We start from the raw sequence: 18,466 nt of genomic DNA, 5'->3' as shown, positions 1-18,466 counted from the left end.
CACAAACATGTTTCGACTGGGACAGGAGGATTAATCTGAAAAGAGAGGAGAAAAGAAGTGGAAGAGAAGATCCGGGTGCGGCTGGGAGTGGAAGACAAGGGCACAATGGTGGCCGGAAAGGGCTTTTTCGTTGGTATGCCCAAGGTGGCAATGGGGAAACAATACTTGATCCACGGATGTAGCTGCAGAGCAAGGTCTGGAGGGACCAAATGAAGGCCACATACAAATTCTGCCTCCCTCTTGCATGTAGTTTTCCTCCAGTCCCCAAATTCCTAATGTTGCAATAACTTTAAATGTTGAAACAGAATTTTAGCATCCAAATTTGGCTGCTGCCACACTGCAGAATTAATGCAGTTTGACACCGCTTTAACTGCCTGGGATTCATAGTTAGAGGAGGCACTAGAACTGTCCATCTGAGAAACCTAAGTCCCGCTTCCTCAAGTGCAAACCCCAGTGTTGCATAGGATTGCACTGTGATAAACAAAGCAGACTCAAAATGCTATAACTGTGTAGTGCAGAAGGGCCTGAACAGGTCGCAACTGCAATGCCTTTTTTTCAAATCCACCTTTGCCAGATAAGGACCATTTTTTATTATCACTGGAAGATTTACGCTGCATCCACACTGCAGAAATAATCCAGGCAGAAATAACTTTTTTATTACCTTCCAGTGATAAGAAAAACCACTTGAACTGCCACGGCTCAGTGCTACAGATCCTGGGACTGGCAGTTTGTCATGACACCAAATCTCTCTGACAGAGAAGGCTAAATATCTCACAAAACCACAAACCCCAGAGCATTGAACAGCTAAAGTAGGATCAAACAAGATTATTCATGTGGTGTGGATGCAACTGCTGCAAATCTCTCCAAGCAACAGACGGTGCAACTCCTTGGAGAGGTCTGCGCAACCTGGGAAGGCAACGCCAGCCGCTTTATACAAGCCGCACCTTCCAGGATGCCAGCTGCTTGTTAGTTTAAGCAAAGCCAACCTTTTGGTGGCTCAGAAAGGCCTCTCTGGGTGGACTGAGAAAGCCTGGCACTGGGGGATGATGGTTTACCTGGCCTGACTCATCCCCATAGCACTGAGCCAAGGAGCCATAAAGCCGCCCCAACCCTCAACCGCTTCCCAAGCCCAGAACCTGCTGGGCAGGTGTGGGAACAGGTTCTCCGGAGGACACCTACGGCCCCTCCAGGTGCAAGGAAGGTGCGGCCGGACGGTTGTCTTTTTTGCAAAATGCCTGGGCTGCCAACCGGGCAGGGCCTTGGAGGTGTGACTCCAGAAGGCATGCGAGCCAAATGGAGAAAGAGACAAGCCCCCACATCTACCAGGAGTTGCACAACAGGTCTCCTCTTCGCCTACTCCTCCTTCTCTGCTTGGTCTTCTCCTCCTGCTGCGTCGTCGCACCTCCTTTTCTCACACTTGCCACTTTTCCTTTCAGCAGTCGGGCCTCCCTTCCGCCCACGGGAACCCCTAACCAGAAAAGCCACAATTGTGCAACAAGACCGGTTGTGCAAACTTGCATCTGTTATGAATGGAGTGAACCGCAGGTTTCTTGCCTTTCCTTGATTCAGCGATTGTTTTGGAAGGGAACAATGATGGACTGCAAGGAGATTGGTACATGGATGAGGTCTTAGGTGCAAACCCAGTCATTTGCAGCTGTTCATGATGGCCCAGACCCTACATCAGAGGGATCTGGAGCTGCGTTGCAACAGAATTCCTGTTAGTGAATTGCGAAGTTGTGCATCTGGGTATCTGCAAGTGTGCTCCAATGCATTCCACGCACTTCTGAAGCACATCAGAACAAAGCAGCCTTTGATTCATTTCATAGAACCTTAGTCTCAGAAGGAATCCCCCAAGAGTCATCTAATCCACCCTCCTTCTGCCATGCAGGAATACATAGCTAAAACACTCCTGAATGATGTCCATCCAAACTTTGTTTGAGGACCTCCAAAGATGGAGAATCCACCACCTTCCAAAGCAGTCCATCCCACTTATAGTCAAGGCATTCTTCCCAATGTTTAGGTGGAATCTCTTTTCTTCTCATTTGAAACCACTGGATCTCATTCTAGTCTCTGGAGCATCAGAAAACAAGCTTGCTCCATCTTCTGTATGACAACCCTTCAGATACTTAAAGATGGCTATCATCATAACCGCCAATATTTCATGATGGCGTCTCCATAGGGTTTCCACAAATCAGAAATGACTCGATGGCACAAAACAGCAGCCAAATCTCCAACAGGATTCCCAACCAAAAAACCACTCTGGTGATTATATATAATCTTTCTCTGTGTGTGTGTGTGTTTGTGTTTCCTGGAGCTTTTTCTCCAGGGCCTCTGTGAGCTTCCTGACAAGTTAGAAATTCAACAGGCAAAGCTGCAAATCTTCGGTGCCTCTCTGTGCCAAGGGAAACCACAGCCTGGCACATTTTTTAGCTTCCCACGCAGCTGTCGGAGGCCCAGGAAGGATGCCAAGACAGGGACCGGCTCAGGGAAATGCAGGCAACCCTATTTATAAACACCGTATATAAGAGGTAAATATTCATGCTCTCAGAGTAACAACCAGGAGAGCAATTGAAGAGGTGAGGTTTTGTCTGCAGCTTCTGCGGCGGGTAAACAGAGAGCGTCCGCCTTTACAAAACCACTTGATGCTTCGCTGAAAGAGGAGATGCGTCTCTTGCTGGGTTTCTCAGTCATCAAAGACATAGCCCTGCCAGGCTGTTTCTGCATAAAGAACTCCCGCAGTACCTTTGAGGCCAACTAAGAAAAAACCAAGAGCTTGCATTAGCTTTTCTGGAGTCCAGTCCACTTCATTAAATGCCTAAAATGAATCCTCAGCGGACCGATGGATATAGCAATAGGACTGGGAAGTGTGAGTTGTGGTAAAAAATGCAAACAGATGGATATGATGATGGAGTGACCAGCTCAGCCTCAAAAATGGTTGCAAAGAGTAGTTGAAGACGGGAAGCTTATTTTATATATAAGTCACAATGACAATGACGATGATGATGATATAAAGAAAAACAGAATGAAGGCCTCTCATTCATCAAGTTGCCATTGAAGGTATCAGTTAACAACCACAAGATAAGGTGTGAAACATGGCAGAGGAAGTTCTTTACTTGAGGCAGGACAAGTCAAGTGTTGCAATAAAGTAGGCGTGAGAATCCTGCTTCGTAACTGAATTGACAGCTTGTGTTCTCTCATGTGCAGAGTGCCATAGGCTGAGCGTGCGTTCTTGTCAAAGGGGAAGATCTCGCTGCTTGCAGAGCACAAATCTCCACCATTGAAGCACAACATCTCTCTGCAGCCCGAGTCTATTGCAACCCCAGGGAGGGACTACAAACCTCCTTGCAAACGATCCAAGCTGCTTGAACCAGAGATCGCAGCAGTGTAAGTCACTGACAGGATTCTGGCCACAGGCCCTGAACCAGGACTAGAGAGAAGGGCAAAACTGAACATATATTATTGTCAACAGAAATTAAAAAATTAGATGCAACAGGCTCCAAAGGCTTTAATAAAAAGCCACAATTTGATTTGGAGCTGCAATGGCACCAGTGCTGGGCGCAACAGGGCCTTCATAGGGAAGGCATCCCATAGCTATTATTCCATAAATATTCAAGATGCTAACTGGCAATGATTTCCACCTGGGAGGCTTTGGAGAAGGTAGCAGAGGGCCTCTTGGGGGTGTAGTCCACACACTTCCATCCTTCACTCTGTCCCTCCTTTGTAACGGTTAAAAGTCTTTTCTGTGTCCAAAGCTCAAACCGAAGCACATCAAGGACCAGATCCTTCCCTCTCTTGGAGAGGCACTCTTTCTCCACTGAAAGTCTTTTGTTAGAGCCAGGGCTGCAAGACACCCACCAGCCATAGTTCTCTGAATATTTGGCTGCGAGGAGGAGTGCGGGAAGGCAAGAGATCCCCTTTGTCCAAATGGCAAAAACGGCTCTTGACGCCAGATGACCTTTCACAGAATCCCTACCCGGGCAGAGTCTCTTTCTTCACCCACTCCCTGGTTCTTCCCCCTTTGCTCTCCTTTCTCCACCGGGGATGTTTGGGGAGAAACCTCCAGATTCACAGCAAAGGAGGGAGGTTGAGAGACAGGGAGGTGGAAGGTTTGGCTGAAAAGAAGGGCCTGCTGGCCTTGGACCTTGTCTCCGGATGACAAAAGGCATCCAAGAGGATTGTGAACCAAGGCAAAGACTTCTGCCCAGCTGGCAGGCAAGCCTGCAATGCACAAAAATAACACAACAGTTATGGGTTGCAGGTGGCTGGGCATGCTTTGTGACTGAAGGTGAAATGTGACTCCTTCCAGCCTCCTGCTCCAGCGAGGCTCCTGTCTTCATGCCTTTGTTCCCCAGTCAATCCAAAGACACCACTAAGCCATGTGTTTCGATTGCTGAGCACCAGCAGGGAAACTGCAGAGGGCCAAAGAGGCTGCATCCAGACCGCTGTCTGGAGTTGGTGGCAAGGAGAATAGAAAGTCCTTCTCACAACAGCTTCTCTACTGACACAGACATAAGAGTCGTGCCACCAAACCCTGCACTAACTTCCCCGTCGGATGCATGGGGCTTTTGAACAGTTCCCCTGTGCAAATTTTAATATGTGTACCATTGTTAAACATATAAACTTCAACTGGGACTTAAAAGTGTGATGGGCTTTGCAATAAGCAGCTATAGTTGGCCCTGCAGAACCCAGAAGGTGACACATTTGTGCACCTCCAGTGGAATTCTAAATGCTACCCTACAAGGTTTCTTTTTCCACTGGATTGTGCATAGCACATGTTCCGTAGTGTCCTTCGGGTTTTCTGCCGGGGAGAAAGAGGCATCCTTGACCCTCCCTGGTGCCTGGCCTCTGTCAGGCTGAACTCATTAATGCCTCCAAGGACTTGGATTTATTCCGTACAAACTGTCCCAGGCCCTTCCCTTGGGCAAGTGGAAAGCCTGGCCAGGTTTTGTAGGGTGTTTTCTTTTTCCCCCCAAGCAGAGACCAGCTCAAATATTTGGCTCTGGTTGAAGGCCTAATGTTGAAGAAGAGCTTTCATTGTAGCCTGCAAGCAATTCTTCTACCTTAATTTATAGCCTGAATTGAGAAAGCTGCCTTGCAATGCGGGCTGGCCAGAGCAATGCAACTCTTTTGCTGCCGCGGTGATGTTTTAATCCACACTTTGACACCCGGATGGTAGAAGCAGCAATCCGGTTGCAGATTATTATGAAAGGCCAACTGAAAGGGAAAACCCTCCAAAAAGGGATGAGAAAAGCCCTCCTTTTAAAGACCTTTGAGAGATGCAGGATGGGTAATATTAGGCTAAATTAAGGATTTGCCAAGTATGGGAGAATAGGGGAACAATGATAACGATGATGGTTTTCATTTGTATGCTGCCTTTCTCTCAGGAGGGGACCCAAGGGGGTCACAGATAGAAAAGCATTTTAAAAATTCAATAAAAGTCAAAACAATTAAAATCACCCACAAACAATAAACACTAACACACACACCCCACAAATTACTTGGAAGGCTGAATCACTCAATTTTTGCCCCCAAATGCCCTCCTAGGGGAAGCGAAGAACATTTTCATGGTGTTTTTACTTCCTAGACTGCATCCAGACTGCAGAAATAATGCCACTTGACACCACTTTTATTGCCATGGGTCAATGCTATGGGTCTATGGGATTTGTAACTTGCAGTGGCACCAGAGCTGTCTCACAGAGAAGGATAAATCTCTCACAAAACTACAAATCCCATTACTGCATTAGTGCTACAGTGCAGATGCATCCATAGTCACTACTTGGTGTTTGTTTTTTAAGGCTTCCTTTGGGCTTAAAATACCCCAGATATTGCAAAAATGTGCCCATAAATGACCTCCATACGTTCAAGACATCATTTTGGGACAAGCAAATTCTTATAGCTGTGTGCCTTCAAGTCATTTCTGACCTATGGAGATCCTAAGGCAACCCTACCATAGGGTTTTCTTGGCAGGATTTTCCAGAGGAGGTTTGCAATTGACTTCCCAGAGGCTGAGAGAGTGTGACTTGCGTAAGTGGGTTTCATGGCTCAGCTAGGGAAGTGCGAGAAGTGAAGTTTAATGGCCAAGCTGGGAATCAAACCCTGGTTTCTTAGAGTTGTAGTCCAATGCTCAAACCACTACACCATGAGAAAAAAAAACTTCTGGAGGGTCCTGTGGGGTCAAGGGATCTGCATTGGCCATTTTTCTGTGGCTGGCAAAAGATGGCACAACAAGGCAAGAGTGGAGAAGAAGGGCACAGAACAAGTAGCTCTCTGCGTTCCAGAGCCTCCTTCCAAACCCAACGGAGTCAGCTTTGCAAACATTAAAGAATGTTCTGTATGCAGAAAAGTCTGACAACACGAAGAGACCTCTTAATTGCTCGTTTTGTGCCTTGCCGTCCAATGGCCCGCGATGGCCTCTAAGTGGCCACTTGTTGAGCGCCGTCCAGAACAAGGACGAACAAAATACCGCTTTGTTTGCATCCAAGCCCAGGCTTTGCTCAGGGAGACAAAGAATGTCGCCCGATTGTGGCAGAAACAGCAATCTGCAAAGGAATAAACGGGAGGTGAGACCATGGTGAGGCTCTCAGGGTAGGATTAGAATCCAAGACAGGTCTAGGGAGTGAGTTGCTATGCAAACTGCCATGCATTGTTGTTGCTCTTGCAACTCTGGCTGCATCCACACTGCAGAAATAATCCATCTTGACACCGTTTTAACCCATCATTTAAAATTCACAATTTTAAAATCATCCAGAAAAGCCTGGCAGAAGAGACCGGTCTTTAAAGCTCTTTTAAATTCGTAGAGCGTATTCAGCTGTTGAATCTCTTCCCTCCTTCCTGAAACTTGTGGAATCTGCTTTTTACATTGCAAACAAGGACTGCAGAGTATACAAACTTGGCCATAGCCCAGTACAGTATATTTGTCTCTATTTATGTATTTATTAATATTTTAGAAATGCAAGCAAGGCTAGGGAGACTTGGATGCAGCAGCCCTGGGGCAAAGGCACAGCTTTGAACTGGCACCGAAGGAAGACATTATTTAATTGCGTATTCCCAGCGAGCGTGTTCTTGCGTGACATTTCGGCGCTTGGCTTCTCTGACTGTACTTATAAAAAAGCCAGGCTGAGACAGGCCAGGCTGAATCCCCCTTTTTCTGTTGTGTCTCCTATTCAGATTTCTCATTACAATGGTGAAAAAGGCCCTTGAGCGATCAATTGCTTTCTGTGCTTTTTTATGGGGAGCGCAACACAGATCAGGACTGAGTCAGATGAAGAAATAATCAGACGAATGAGGATCTTTTCACGTGCCGCAAACAATGTGGAAGGCTTTGTTTTGTCATGATAGGGCCCTTCTAATGATAACAGATTTGCAATCAACTCCAGCTTTGCGTGAGATATCAAAGATATCACAGATGCTATTTTGCATCCACACCGCAGAAATAATATGGTTTGAAACCACTTTAACTGCCACGTTTTTTACTTCTGTCTTTTTAAAATTATTGTAAGCTGCCTTGAATCCCATTGTGGGATAATATAGATAAATAAAATAAATGGCTCCATATTAAAGAATTTTGGAGTTGTAGTTTGTCGTGGTTTTGGCGCTGGACTACGTCTCAGGAGACCAGGGTTCGAATCCCTGCTCTGCCATGGAAACCCATTGGGTGACCTTGGGCAAGTCACACTGTCTCACCTTCTGAGCAAAACTTGCCATGAAAACCCCCATGATAAGATAGGGTTGCCATAAGAAGGAAACAACTTGAAGGCACACAAAAGGATTAGATAAACTGTGACTGTCGTCTTTTAGACATATCACGAGAAGACATGACTCACTGGAAAAGACAATAAAGCTTGGCAAAGTGGAAGGAAGTAGGAAAAGAGGGCAGTGACATTCCAGATGTGGATGGACTGTCAAGGACTCAGTCGCAACAGCTGCCCTGAAACCACCCAAAATCAGAATCCCATATCATTAAAGTGTGGTATATATCAGCAAAGTGAAGGGAGCATTGCCTCTTGGCCCATGCCATGTACTCCCCCCATTGCAAAATGGAGGCTGGTCGACCCCCTGCCAATGGGGCCGTGAATCCGCTTCAGGTGTCAGTCCAAACTTTAAAGGAGCTTTATCCAAAGGGATGAAACCACTTCCCCCAAAATAGGTTCAGCACCTTGGGCAGCTCTTTTAAAGTCAGCTACCTTTGGAGATGCTAAGCCCCAGCTCCATTTCTTTCCCAGAATGCTCTGGGGGAGAGGGACTTCCTTACCCTCATAAGACTCTGGATTTCTCTATGAAAGAAAAGCTGTGACCTTTTTTTCCCAGGTTTCTTTTGGGTTTTCTTTATTTCCATCGCCTTTCTCGCTTCATTTCTGTCTGTTTTCCTCTTCTTCCTGTCTTCCTTCAGCTAAAAAATAGGATAAAAGAGCAGCAAGTGTCTCCTGTGGTTTGCAATGTTTTGTGTCAGGTGGACAGGAGCAGAGAAGTCGGCTGACCGGCCGGCCGGGGGTCTCAGGTGTAGCCGACCAGGCGAGGGGTGCTGGGGAAGGTTTTGCGCATGCCCATGCACTTCTCCTTGTCGATGAAGAGGGAGTTGGCCTTCACCAGCAGATCGTGCTCCAGCTTGGCTTTGTTGAAGATCAGCAGCTGGAGGGTGTCCTGAGCTTCGCGCAAACGCAGCTTCAGGCTCTGGAGCGTGTCGTCGATGGTGAAAACCTCATTGACCAGCCTGCAATCGAAGAGAGCAAAACACAGCAGCTGAGAAAGTGACTTTGCAAAAGCAATTCTGTCCCTTTATTAACTGACCAAGGACTTTATCACACGGGGGGGAAATTAGAGGTTTAAAGAGTTTTTATCCCGGGAAAGTTGTGCGATGGCAGTGAAGATTTTCACACCAGGTCCTTCCTGGGCACCAGTCCAATCCATGCACCTGAGACTTAAGTCTACAAAAGCTTGTGCTATAACTCCACTGGGTGACTTTGGGAAAGTCACACTCTCTCAGCCTCAGAGGAAGGCAAAAGCAACTCTTGCCAAGAAAACCCTTAGGGGCACTATCATTCAAAACACACTGCAGAAATAATCCAGTTTGAGACCACTTTAACTGCCCTGGCTCAATGCTGGGGAATTCAGGGTTTTGGGAGACATTTAGCCTTCTCTGTCAGAGAGCTCTGGTGCCACAAAAACCTACAAATCCCAGGATTCCTTAGCATTGAGCAAGGCAGTTAAAGCGGTCTCAAACCGGATTATTTCTGAAGTGTGTTTTGGACCTGTAAGTCAGAAACAACTTGAAGGCACAGAACAACAACAACAACCAGTTTTATAGCAGCTGGAAGAGGGCAGAAGATAAGGGTTTGTTTTGTTGTTGTTTCAAAAAACCGACTCATTGGAATAAAAATATCAGTGTTCATGCACAGAGTAAAGAGAATTCAATCTAAGGCTGGCTTTTGGATCTCTGTTGGAGCTCTTTGCCAACTGAGGAGAGATCCAGAGAATCAAAGCTTGCAGGCTCTGATATAAAAATCACTTTGATCTTCTGCCAAAACCCGTAAATGCCTCCGGCTAAAGAGATGGTATCTTCCTTCCCACCCACTGAGACATTAATACAGGTGTACTTGGAAAAGATGAGTCAACTCTTCGGGGTCCTTCCAAATGACTGGGTTGAGGGGGAACAGCTTCTCTTTTAACACTAAAATTAAGTGTCGGTTAACATACACCAAAAGCCAGCAGGGTGTAGGATTCGAGCGTTGGATTATGACTCTGGAGACCAGGGTTCGGATCCTGTCTCAGCCATGTAAACCTGCTGGGTGATCTTGGGCAAGTCACACTCTCTCAGCCTCAGGGGATGGCAATGGAAAACCTTCTCTGAGCCAGGAAAACCCCATGATAGCTTCGTCTTAGGGATGCCATAAGTTAGAAATGACTTGAAGGCACACACCACCAACAACAAACACGCACCAAAACCACCTATCCCTTCTCTGTTGAGTGACATTTTATAAGCAGGTAGGCAACTATTAATTCCACATTTAGGGGAGGAAAGAGAGACAGGAGACTCACTCACTTGAACTGGGGTATGTCGCGGCATAACTCCATATTGGGTCTCCATGTTCTGGCTTCCAAACGGGTTTGGGCCACCTTGAGCGGACACTCCTTGGCCAAGATGGCTCTCTCCAGCAACATTATTGTGTTTTCGGTCTGAAAGATCTCTTGAAGTGTCTGAAAAGGGCAAGAAGAGACAAGAGAAGAGAGGGGGAAAGGTTATTTTCCTTTGTCCTTTTTAACAAAACTTGCTGCCTGTTTGATATGACTTCCGCCGCTCTCCTCTATGGCCCACTCTCATATAAACTTTGCCTTTCATAGAAATGTTTTGGAAAGATGTGTGTATGTGGAACAAGTCTGAATCAGGACAGAAAATTATCTGCCAACAGGAACCCAATGTCACGGCCGTCCCTTTTGTCCCAGAAAAGAGTCACATCTGAGTTTTGTTCTGACGTTTGCTTCCTGCATTTGGAATATTTCGAATCCAGGGAAACACGTCCTTCGCACTTTCTCTGTGTGGTTTTCTAACAGAGTGGATTTTATCTCTCAGTTGATTTTATCTCTCGGTTTCCGTCCACTCGCTCACTCTGCTCCCGGCAGCAGAATAATTTAAACCAAGAGTCGTTCCGATTGGGGAAATAAAAATATGAATAAATAAAGGAGTGGATGGCAGGCATCCCATCTTCGCTCTCGCATGGAGGTGAACTGGCATAAACTGCTACGGATGCCAGAGGGCAAATTTGTACTCGTTTTTTGGAAAGAGAAGGGGTGTATGTTTGAATGCTTTGGCAGCCATGTAACCAACCTACAGCCAACCTCTCTTTCTCTCTCTGTCTCTCTCCACCCTTCCCTCCCTCTTTCGTCTCTGTTTTTCTCATTTGCTTTCTGACTCTTGGAATATGGCCACAATATATGATGTAGGATGGAGTAACACGATCCCCTGCCAATCCATGGCTCCTCTTTCCAATGATGTGACTTTTATTTCGGTCCAATCTGTAACCAAAGGCAGACGCTTTCTGCCAAGGCTGACCATGCTTACCTGGGAGGATTGCAAGGTATTTTCCCCCTTGAAATCATTATGAGACTTTTTAGATGGGGAAAAAGAAGCAAGGCTGCAGCCAAAAACATGGACCGGCTTTTATTTATGTAGTTAATTTTTATCCTGCCTTTCTCCCAAAAAGGGGCCCAAGGCGGCTCACAATATAAAACACATTAAAGCAATAACGCTAAAAACACACACACACACACACACACACACACACACCAAAATTTAAAACTCACAAAGGTTAAAAATAATTTAAGGTGTCTAAAAATAATAGCAACCATAAAATCAAATCTATTCTAACTCTCTCACTTGAGGTAAAAGACAAAATTGACTGGTTGCTTTGGAGTATTATGAGTTTCTCCTTTCTGTATGTATATATTTCTTAAGAGTTAGAGCATCATAGTGCACCTGTGAAATAGCGAAACAGCACTTTTGCACTGAAATCCTGTTTCATTATTTCACTGATGCATTATGGCCCTAAAAACAACACCAGATTACATTAAAAATAAGATAGGAATACACACACCCCCTCATCAAACCACAGCTTTAAAAGCCTTCTAGATAGTAGTAATAAAAGTATACGTATTTACTTATATCCCACCCTTTCCCCAAAACTGGGACTCAGGGCAGCTAGACAGGATCCAAGAAGTCACTATGTCCAGCAATATGTTCCCCCTGCAAGGTGCTCATGCATCTTAAAAGCAGTCTGGAAGAGGTCTGTTTAGTGCTGATGCACCATTTGTGACCTCATACGTATATGGCAGACTTATAATGACACACACACACACACACACATACACACACACACATATATATATATGGGGCAGACTTATAGTGACATATATATGACACATATATGGCAGACTTATAGTGACATTCCCAGGCGGAAGAATCCACAGGGCCACCGTGTTTGGCTGAAGAATCAGCTCCCACTCTGACAACCCGGTCCTACCTTGGCCAGCTGGGCTTGCAGCTGGTTCTTTGAATCTGCTATTTCCGAGATGCGAGAATCGAAAGCCAAGTTAGTGTCAGTCCACTGCCTCCACATGTCATCCGATGTGATCTCCAGAGTATGATCTGCTTCCTTGCAAAGGGTGGCAGTGTTGGCCCGCGCATTTTGGGAATAGCGGATGTTGTCGTCGCTAAACTTGGCCCACGTTTCAGGAACGGAGACTCTGCAAGGTGAGAAGAATTGGGTATTGATGAAACCTATGTCATGAATCCTGTTGACTTTCTCTTTTCCCTTTCATCTTGACTTATAACTCTTCCTTTTAAAACATGCATAATTTATATTTTTAGGTCCTCCATCGCAACTCTATGGTTAACATCTGCCAGGGGTTGATCACAGAAGCATGCTGGAGGACTTACAAATGCCTAGAGAAGTGTTTTCTCTAGGAACCTCTAGGTTCTCCCGCACAACTCTATGGTCAACTTCTGGCAGAGTTGCGCTGGAAGACCTAGAAATTCCTAGAGAGAACATATTAATCAAAACTGTAAATAATCAGATCTGCAAAGTCAAAGCTGTGGATGTGGAGGGCCAACTGTATAATCAAAAACAGATGATAAAATGTAACACTATAAAATGCTAAAATGATATGCTAACATACTAAAACAAACTCCTTATCGGTCACTACACAGCCTTGACCGCTCCAGGTTTGTCTTCTCCATCCCTCCTGTGTTCCAATGCCTATATCTTTGAACTCCTCCTCCTGGCCTCAGACTGAGGTTGCTTTGGAGCACAGTCCACACACTTGCACAAATATTCAGATTTTACGCTCAAAACTAGGGCAAAGCAGTTGAATGTTCAAAATAATACCTTGGAAATTCGGGAAGTTGACTTTCCAGTTAAATGGGGTCTCTATAATATCTGGAAATTTTCTTTAGCATTTGTTTCTTACTTCCTCTATATAGTTTATAGATTACTCTAGCTGTTCCAAGCAAGGATGCTGGTACTTACGTTCCATCAATTTTCTCCACTCCGTGGTAGTAGTTAATGCTGTCTGAAGTGTTCCTCAGGTTGTAGCATTTCTCATCAATAAAGTGGGCTGAGCTTTTGTCGCCAAGGTCCCGCTCCAGGGCATGTTGGGCGTCTCTGTTAATGCTGTCAGAAAGGGCAAAAGACCTCTGTCATTCAAAGCATATTTTCAATATATAGCATAGGCAACAGAAGAGAGGAGAAGCAGCAAGTAATGTTTTGCAAATATGTGAACTGAGGCTGAAAGTTTAGCAAAATGTCACCACAATGGAGCAAACTTCTTCACGCAGGCTCCCTTCATTGTCCATGGATATGCATCTACACTACACAATTGATAGCATTTTTATACCACATTAACTGCCATGTCTCCATCCTATGGAAGCCTGAGATTTATACTTTGGTGAGGTGCTTAGACTTCTCTGCCAGAAAGCCCTAGAGCCATAGTTCAGGGGACTACAATACAACATCTGCCACCCAAACTACAAATCCTAGGTTTCCATAGATCAGAGCCATTATAGTTAAAGCGGAATCAAAGTTGTATTATTATGCAGTGTGGATACACATCCACCTATATCGCACAATTCTCCAGAACTAGGACTCCAGGAAGTTTGCAAGAAACACAAAAACAGGTACAGATAGATAAAAATTATAAAGTCGACACATCTTGCTCTCACACTTTTGCAAACCCTTTGGGGTTCCATGCCAGGAAAGAAGGGAGGACAGGAATTAAATAATTGAACAACTTAAACAAATTATAATATCCAAGCACTACATTTTAAACATATTGATCAGAAGTGTATCCAGACTGCATAAATTAGAGTACTTTGATACCACTTTAACTGTCGCACCTGCTACTTACAGAATTCTGGGTGTTTGTAGTTTGGCCTGGTACTGTACTTTGAATCTTCTAGTGCATTCACCCGAATGGCAGCATTACGGAGGATTTGAGTTATATCATGAAATTATAAATCCCAGGATACCATCCAGAAGTGGTATCAAAGTGGTATGACTGTGCAAGGCGCATGCACTTTGAAAATATTGCACCAATCTGCTAATATTAAAAATTAGAAATAATCTATTTTAACAAAAACTTAACATGCAATCTGTTGCTAAAAGCCTCAAAGGTCTTTGGAAAAAGAACCTAAGCCTAGTTTCTTGTGGCAGGGAGTTCCAAAGGTTAAGAACTCTCTTCCATTGAATTGCTTTTAGCGGAATGATAATTGGAGTCTAAAAGGGAGCTTGCATAATGCTGTTTCTTCTTGCCAGTAAACCCTTCTTCACCTGTTGAATTTGTGCCTGCTGTTAATGTCAGCAAACAATTGCCTGCAAAGGAGAGGAACAACAAAGCTTGCCTTTTAAGGCCTTTGCGGATCTTTTCCAGCTCCTTCCTCTGAAATCTGGGTGTGATTTCCTGGGTAATGTTATGAATCCTAAACACATTCCAGCTGGCTGGCAATAAGGCTGAAAGTCTTCCCAAATTTCATTCTCCTGGGCAAGAATGAATCATTTCACCATTTTGATCCTCACTGTGAGAACCGCCGTCCAAAACTGCAGTTTTTTGAATGCAATTCACACAGTTTGGGACTTAATTCCGTAAACGACAGACACAACTTACCCAACCAGTTTCATCTCAAAAAGCATTGCATTCTCTTGAAAGCTTACTTTATTTGTTGATCAATTTTTTCCGCAAGCTTTCTCATCTTCTCTTGGCAGGTGCGGATCACGTCCGTTTCCTACAAGGCAAGAAAGAATGGCATTCTTTGGTTGTCTTCATTTTTAAACCGAAAATTGCTTTTTTAATCGGCATATATTGTTTTGTATATTACATTTTATATTTCCTCATTTGTCGATGTGTTTCCTCGTCAACGATGTTGTGTTTGTTTCTTCTTTTTAATTGTTTGATAGAGTCGGCAGTCTGATTCAACAAAGATTTACTTACTTTGTGTAATTATTGTGGTATGTTAATAATAACCTTTTTGTCAGCTTTTACGTATGCCTTCCTATACCCATGTATCTGTTGTTGTTGTAAACCACACAAAGTAAGACCATTCCCTCCATAAAAGTCCTGCCTCATGAAATCGACCTTCGATCCTGAAATTTCTTCTGTAGCAGCTACTTAAAACGTTGAGTATTTAGAAATCACAAACTCTGTTTCATGCCCCAAATTAGTAAAAATAATGTGTATAAAATTACGCATTCAAGCAAATATGTATCAGGTGCATACAAAACGTAAATCATGCTTCGACATGGGTCCCATCTCCAAGAGATCTCACTATGTGTACATGCAAATATGCCAAAATCTGGGGGGGAAATCCAAAATCCAAAACGCCTCTGGTCCTGAGCATTTTGGATAAAGGAGACTCAGCCTGTTTGTAAATCCTACACTTCAGCGGATTTACTCTACTTGTGATTAGCAATTTGCTTTAGCAATCTGCAATTTCCAGGCCCTTTTTTAAATGGAGCCAAACAGGTTCACAGCCATTTCCCACAACTGAAACGTCCTCCCTTTTTATTACTATCATTAATTTGAATTTAGGTTCAGATTGGGCTTTCGACATGAAAAGATGCAAACCAAGTCTCCCACTTGTTCCAAAACTTCCAGTCCACTTCCCTAGAGAAGAAATGAATTTGAAGAAGACGCAGTCTATCCAAGGCATAGCCCAATGACTCATTTTGTCTGTCTCCGAAAAGCCATTTCCTAAAGCCCAGAGATACCTGTATTAGGTTCTTTTCCACATCATCGTGGACCAAGTCGATCCCCATCCGTTTCTCCCGGTTGTATAAGCATTCCAAGGCTACCTGCAAAAGGAAAAGAAAATGCATCTGAGGAAGTAGACTTGAGTTTCTGAAAGCTCATGCTGCCAGCTTCTTTCGGTTAGCTTCAAAGGTGCTACAAGATCTTTCTACATATTGATTCTACAGACCAGTGGTTTCCAAACTTTGGTCCTCCAGATGACTTGGACTTCATTTCCTATCTTTCCTGACTATTGGTTAAGTTGGCTGGGGCTTCTGGAAGCTGAGGTCCAAAGCAAATGGAGGAGCAAAGGTTGGGAGCCACTGCTATAGACTAACACAGCTAGATCTTTGAATTTTACCCTCTTTGGTTTGCTCCTGTTCTTGTTGTGTGGCATGGTTTCCGACTCATGGCAACCCTAAGCCGAACCTAACATTGGGTTTTCATGGCAAGATTTATTCAGAGGAGGCTTGCCATGGCCTTCCTTTGAGGCTGAGAGTATGACTTGCCCAAAGGTCACCAGTGGGTTTCTATGGTTGAATTGGGATTTGAACCCTTGTCTACAGAGTCATACGTAGTTCAATACTCAAACCATGACACCCCACTGGCTTTAGCCAAGCCACTTCTATTGTCCATCTGTCGGGGATGGCTTTGATTGTGAGTTCTTGCATGGCACTGGACTGGATAGCCGTTGTGGTCTCTTCCAACTCCACGATTCTATGATTTTCCGTCCCATGAGAGGCTGTAACCCAAATTAGCGCCAAGGAGACCCACCTGCAGGGGTCCCTGGGCCTCATCCGCAGCACACTCCAGGCGCCGCTTGGCCGTGTCCAGCGCTCGGGTCTCAGTCAGCAACCGCTCCAGCTCATAGGACAACTCCGACCTCCAGAAGTCGATGTCCGCTAGCCTCTGCCCGATATTCTTCCCTGAATCCTCCTGCTGCTGGCGGGTCAACTGGTCCTTATCCTGGATCAGCCGCGTCGAGTCGGCGTTGAGCCGCCCGGCCCAGTGCCGATAGGCCTCTGACCCTTTGATGGCGTTGGCATTGGCTTTGTACCAGTCGTGGGGGCTGTAGCGGGCATAGAGGGACGGCCGCACCGAGGGGAGGATAGTGGGTGGCCGCAGGGGGGCACAGAGGCGTCCGCCGGCCTCATCGCTCGGCCGGAAGGAGGAAACTTTGTAGAACAAGCTGGGTCTCCATGAGTTCAGGTAGCGGTAGCCAGGCAGGTAGTAAGCCTGGTAGCTATCGTGGCTCAAGCTTGTAGGGGCCACCTCTGGGAGGAGGCAGCTCTTCCGGGGTCCGCAGTAGGTCGCTGTCTGGGTAGTGCCCAGGTACTCCATCTAAAGCGGGCGCCCAGCCTTCTCTCGCCAAGCCAGGCTCAAGAAAGCGAGGCAGCTGCCATTTTGAGGGGGGTTCACCAAAACCAGATTTCCTCCTTTTGCAGCTGCTGCCTGACTGCAGTGTCTGTGACTGTCTGATGTTGTCACAAAAGATGAGGAGGAGGGCATCATGGCCCCTGTGAAGGAGAGGGCTTGGGATAGACACAAATGGAAATGGACATCCCAGGCGTTCCGGGTTTAGAGATAGGAAAAAGGGCTGCCTCAGAGAAGGAGATGCCTAGTTCTTTTTAGAAACCAGTAAGGAGGAGGAAGAAGGTATATGGGTCCACATTTGCTGGGGTTAAGGGAGAAGGAACCTGTGAAGGTGGAATGAATGCAGTTAAAAAACAAACACTATTCTTTTTACCAAAAAGAACACCAGTCTAGGAATCTCCAAGTCCTCCAGTGCAACTCTATGGTCAACATCTGGCAGAAGTAGAGCCATGCTGGAGGACCTACAGATGCCTAGAGAAGTGCTTTCCCTAGGAACCTCTAGGCTCCATCACAACTCTATGGTCTACGTCTGCCAGAGGCTGACCATAGAGCCATGCTGGAGGACCTACAGATGCCTAGAGAGGTGCTTTCCATAGGAACCTCTAGGTTCTCCAGCCTGAGCTCAATATTTGCTAATTATTAGGGATACGTGATAATAATTTAGGGCTTTATAATATAAATTGAAATAAAATATTTCAAGAAATAAATTAAGAATTACAATTTTAATTATACTAATTATTATTGTTTTTATCACAAGGGAAAAAAATTAAAATTGCATTTTTCCTAGCAAGCAGCAATTATTATATGATTGTATACTATATCATATAATAATAGATTATTATTATTATAATAGTATTATAATATTCTATATAAAGAAAAAATAAGAATTACAATTTTGTCACAGGAATATCATATAATATATTATTTTATTATTGTATAATATTCTATATAATATATAATATAGCAAGACGAAGAAAGGCATGCATGATAATAATTTAAGGCTTTATATTTAATATACATTATATATACATGTATAAATACATATTATATATATATATATACATATATATTAAGAAAAATAAGTTACAATTTTATCACAAAAAAAAATTAAAATTGCAAGCAGCAATTATATTATTGTATACTATATTATATATTATTACATTATTCTATATTTTATATATATAAATATATGTATAGAATAATAAAATGTAGCAAAACGAAAGAAAGGGATACATGATAATAACTTAGGGCTTTATATTTTATATATATATATATATATACATTTTATATATTTTTCAAGAAAAAAATAAGAATTAAAATT

At 44.3% G+C, this 18,466-nt stretch overlaps 1 protein-coding gene across 1 annotated transcript; it reads right to left on the bottom strand.

Moving 5' to 3' along the window:
- Positions 1-8,489: 8,489 nt before the first annotated feature.
- On the bottom strand, positions 8,490-17,581 carry TEKT5 (tektin 5). The gene is made up of 7 exons (XM_042437391.1): positions 16,546-17,581; positions 15,753-15,836; positions 14,700-14,770; positions 13,020-13,163; positions 12,015-12,237; positions 10,040-10,194; positions 8,490-8,710 (listed from the first exon to the last, which is right to left on the bottom strand). Exons 1-7 carry the CDS (start codon positions 17,110-17,112, stop codon positions 8,494-8,496), a joined length of 1,461 nt encoding a protein of 486 aa, XP_042293325.1. The 5' UTR covers positions 17,113-17,581; the 3' UTR covers positions 8,490-8,493.
- Between the last annotated feature and the right edge of the window lie 885 nt (positions 17,582-18,466).

This window comes from Sceloporus undulatus, chromosome 8, assembly GCF_019175285.1.
Source record: "Sceloporus undulatus isolate JIND9_A2432 ecotype Alabama chromosome 8, SceUnd_v1.1, whole genome shotgun sequence".
In the NCBI taxonomy this organism is placed as follows: domain Eukaryota; kingdom Metazoa; phylum Chordata; class Lepidosauria; order Squamata; family Phrynosomatidae; genus Sceloporus; species Sceloporus undulatus.
The sequence above is the reverse complement of the archived record's forward strand: the minus strand, read 5'-3'. Positions and strand labels throughout refer to the sequence as shown.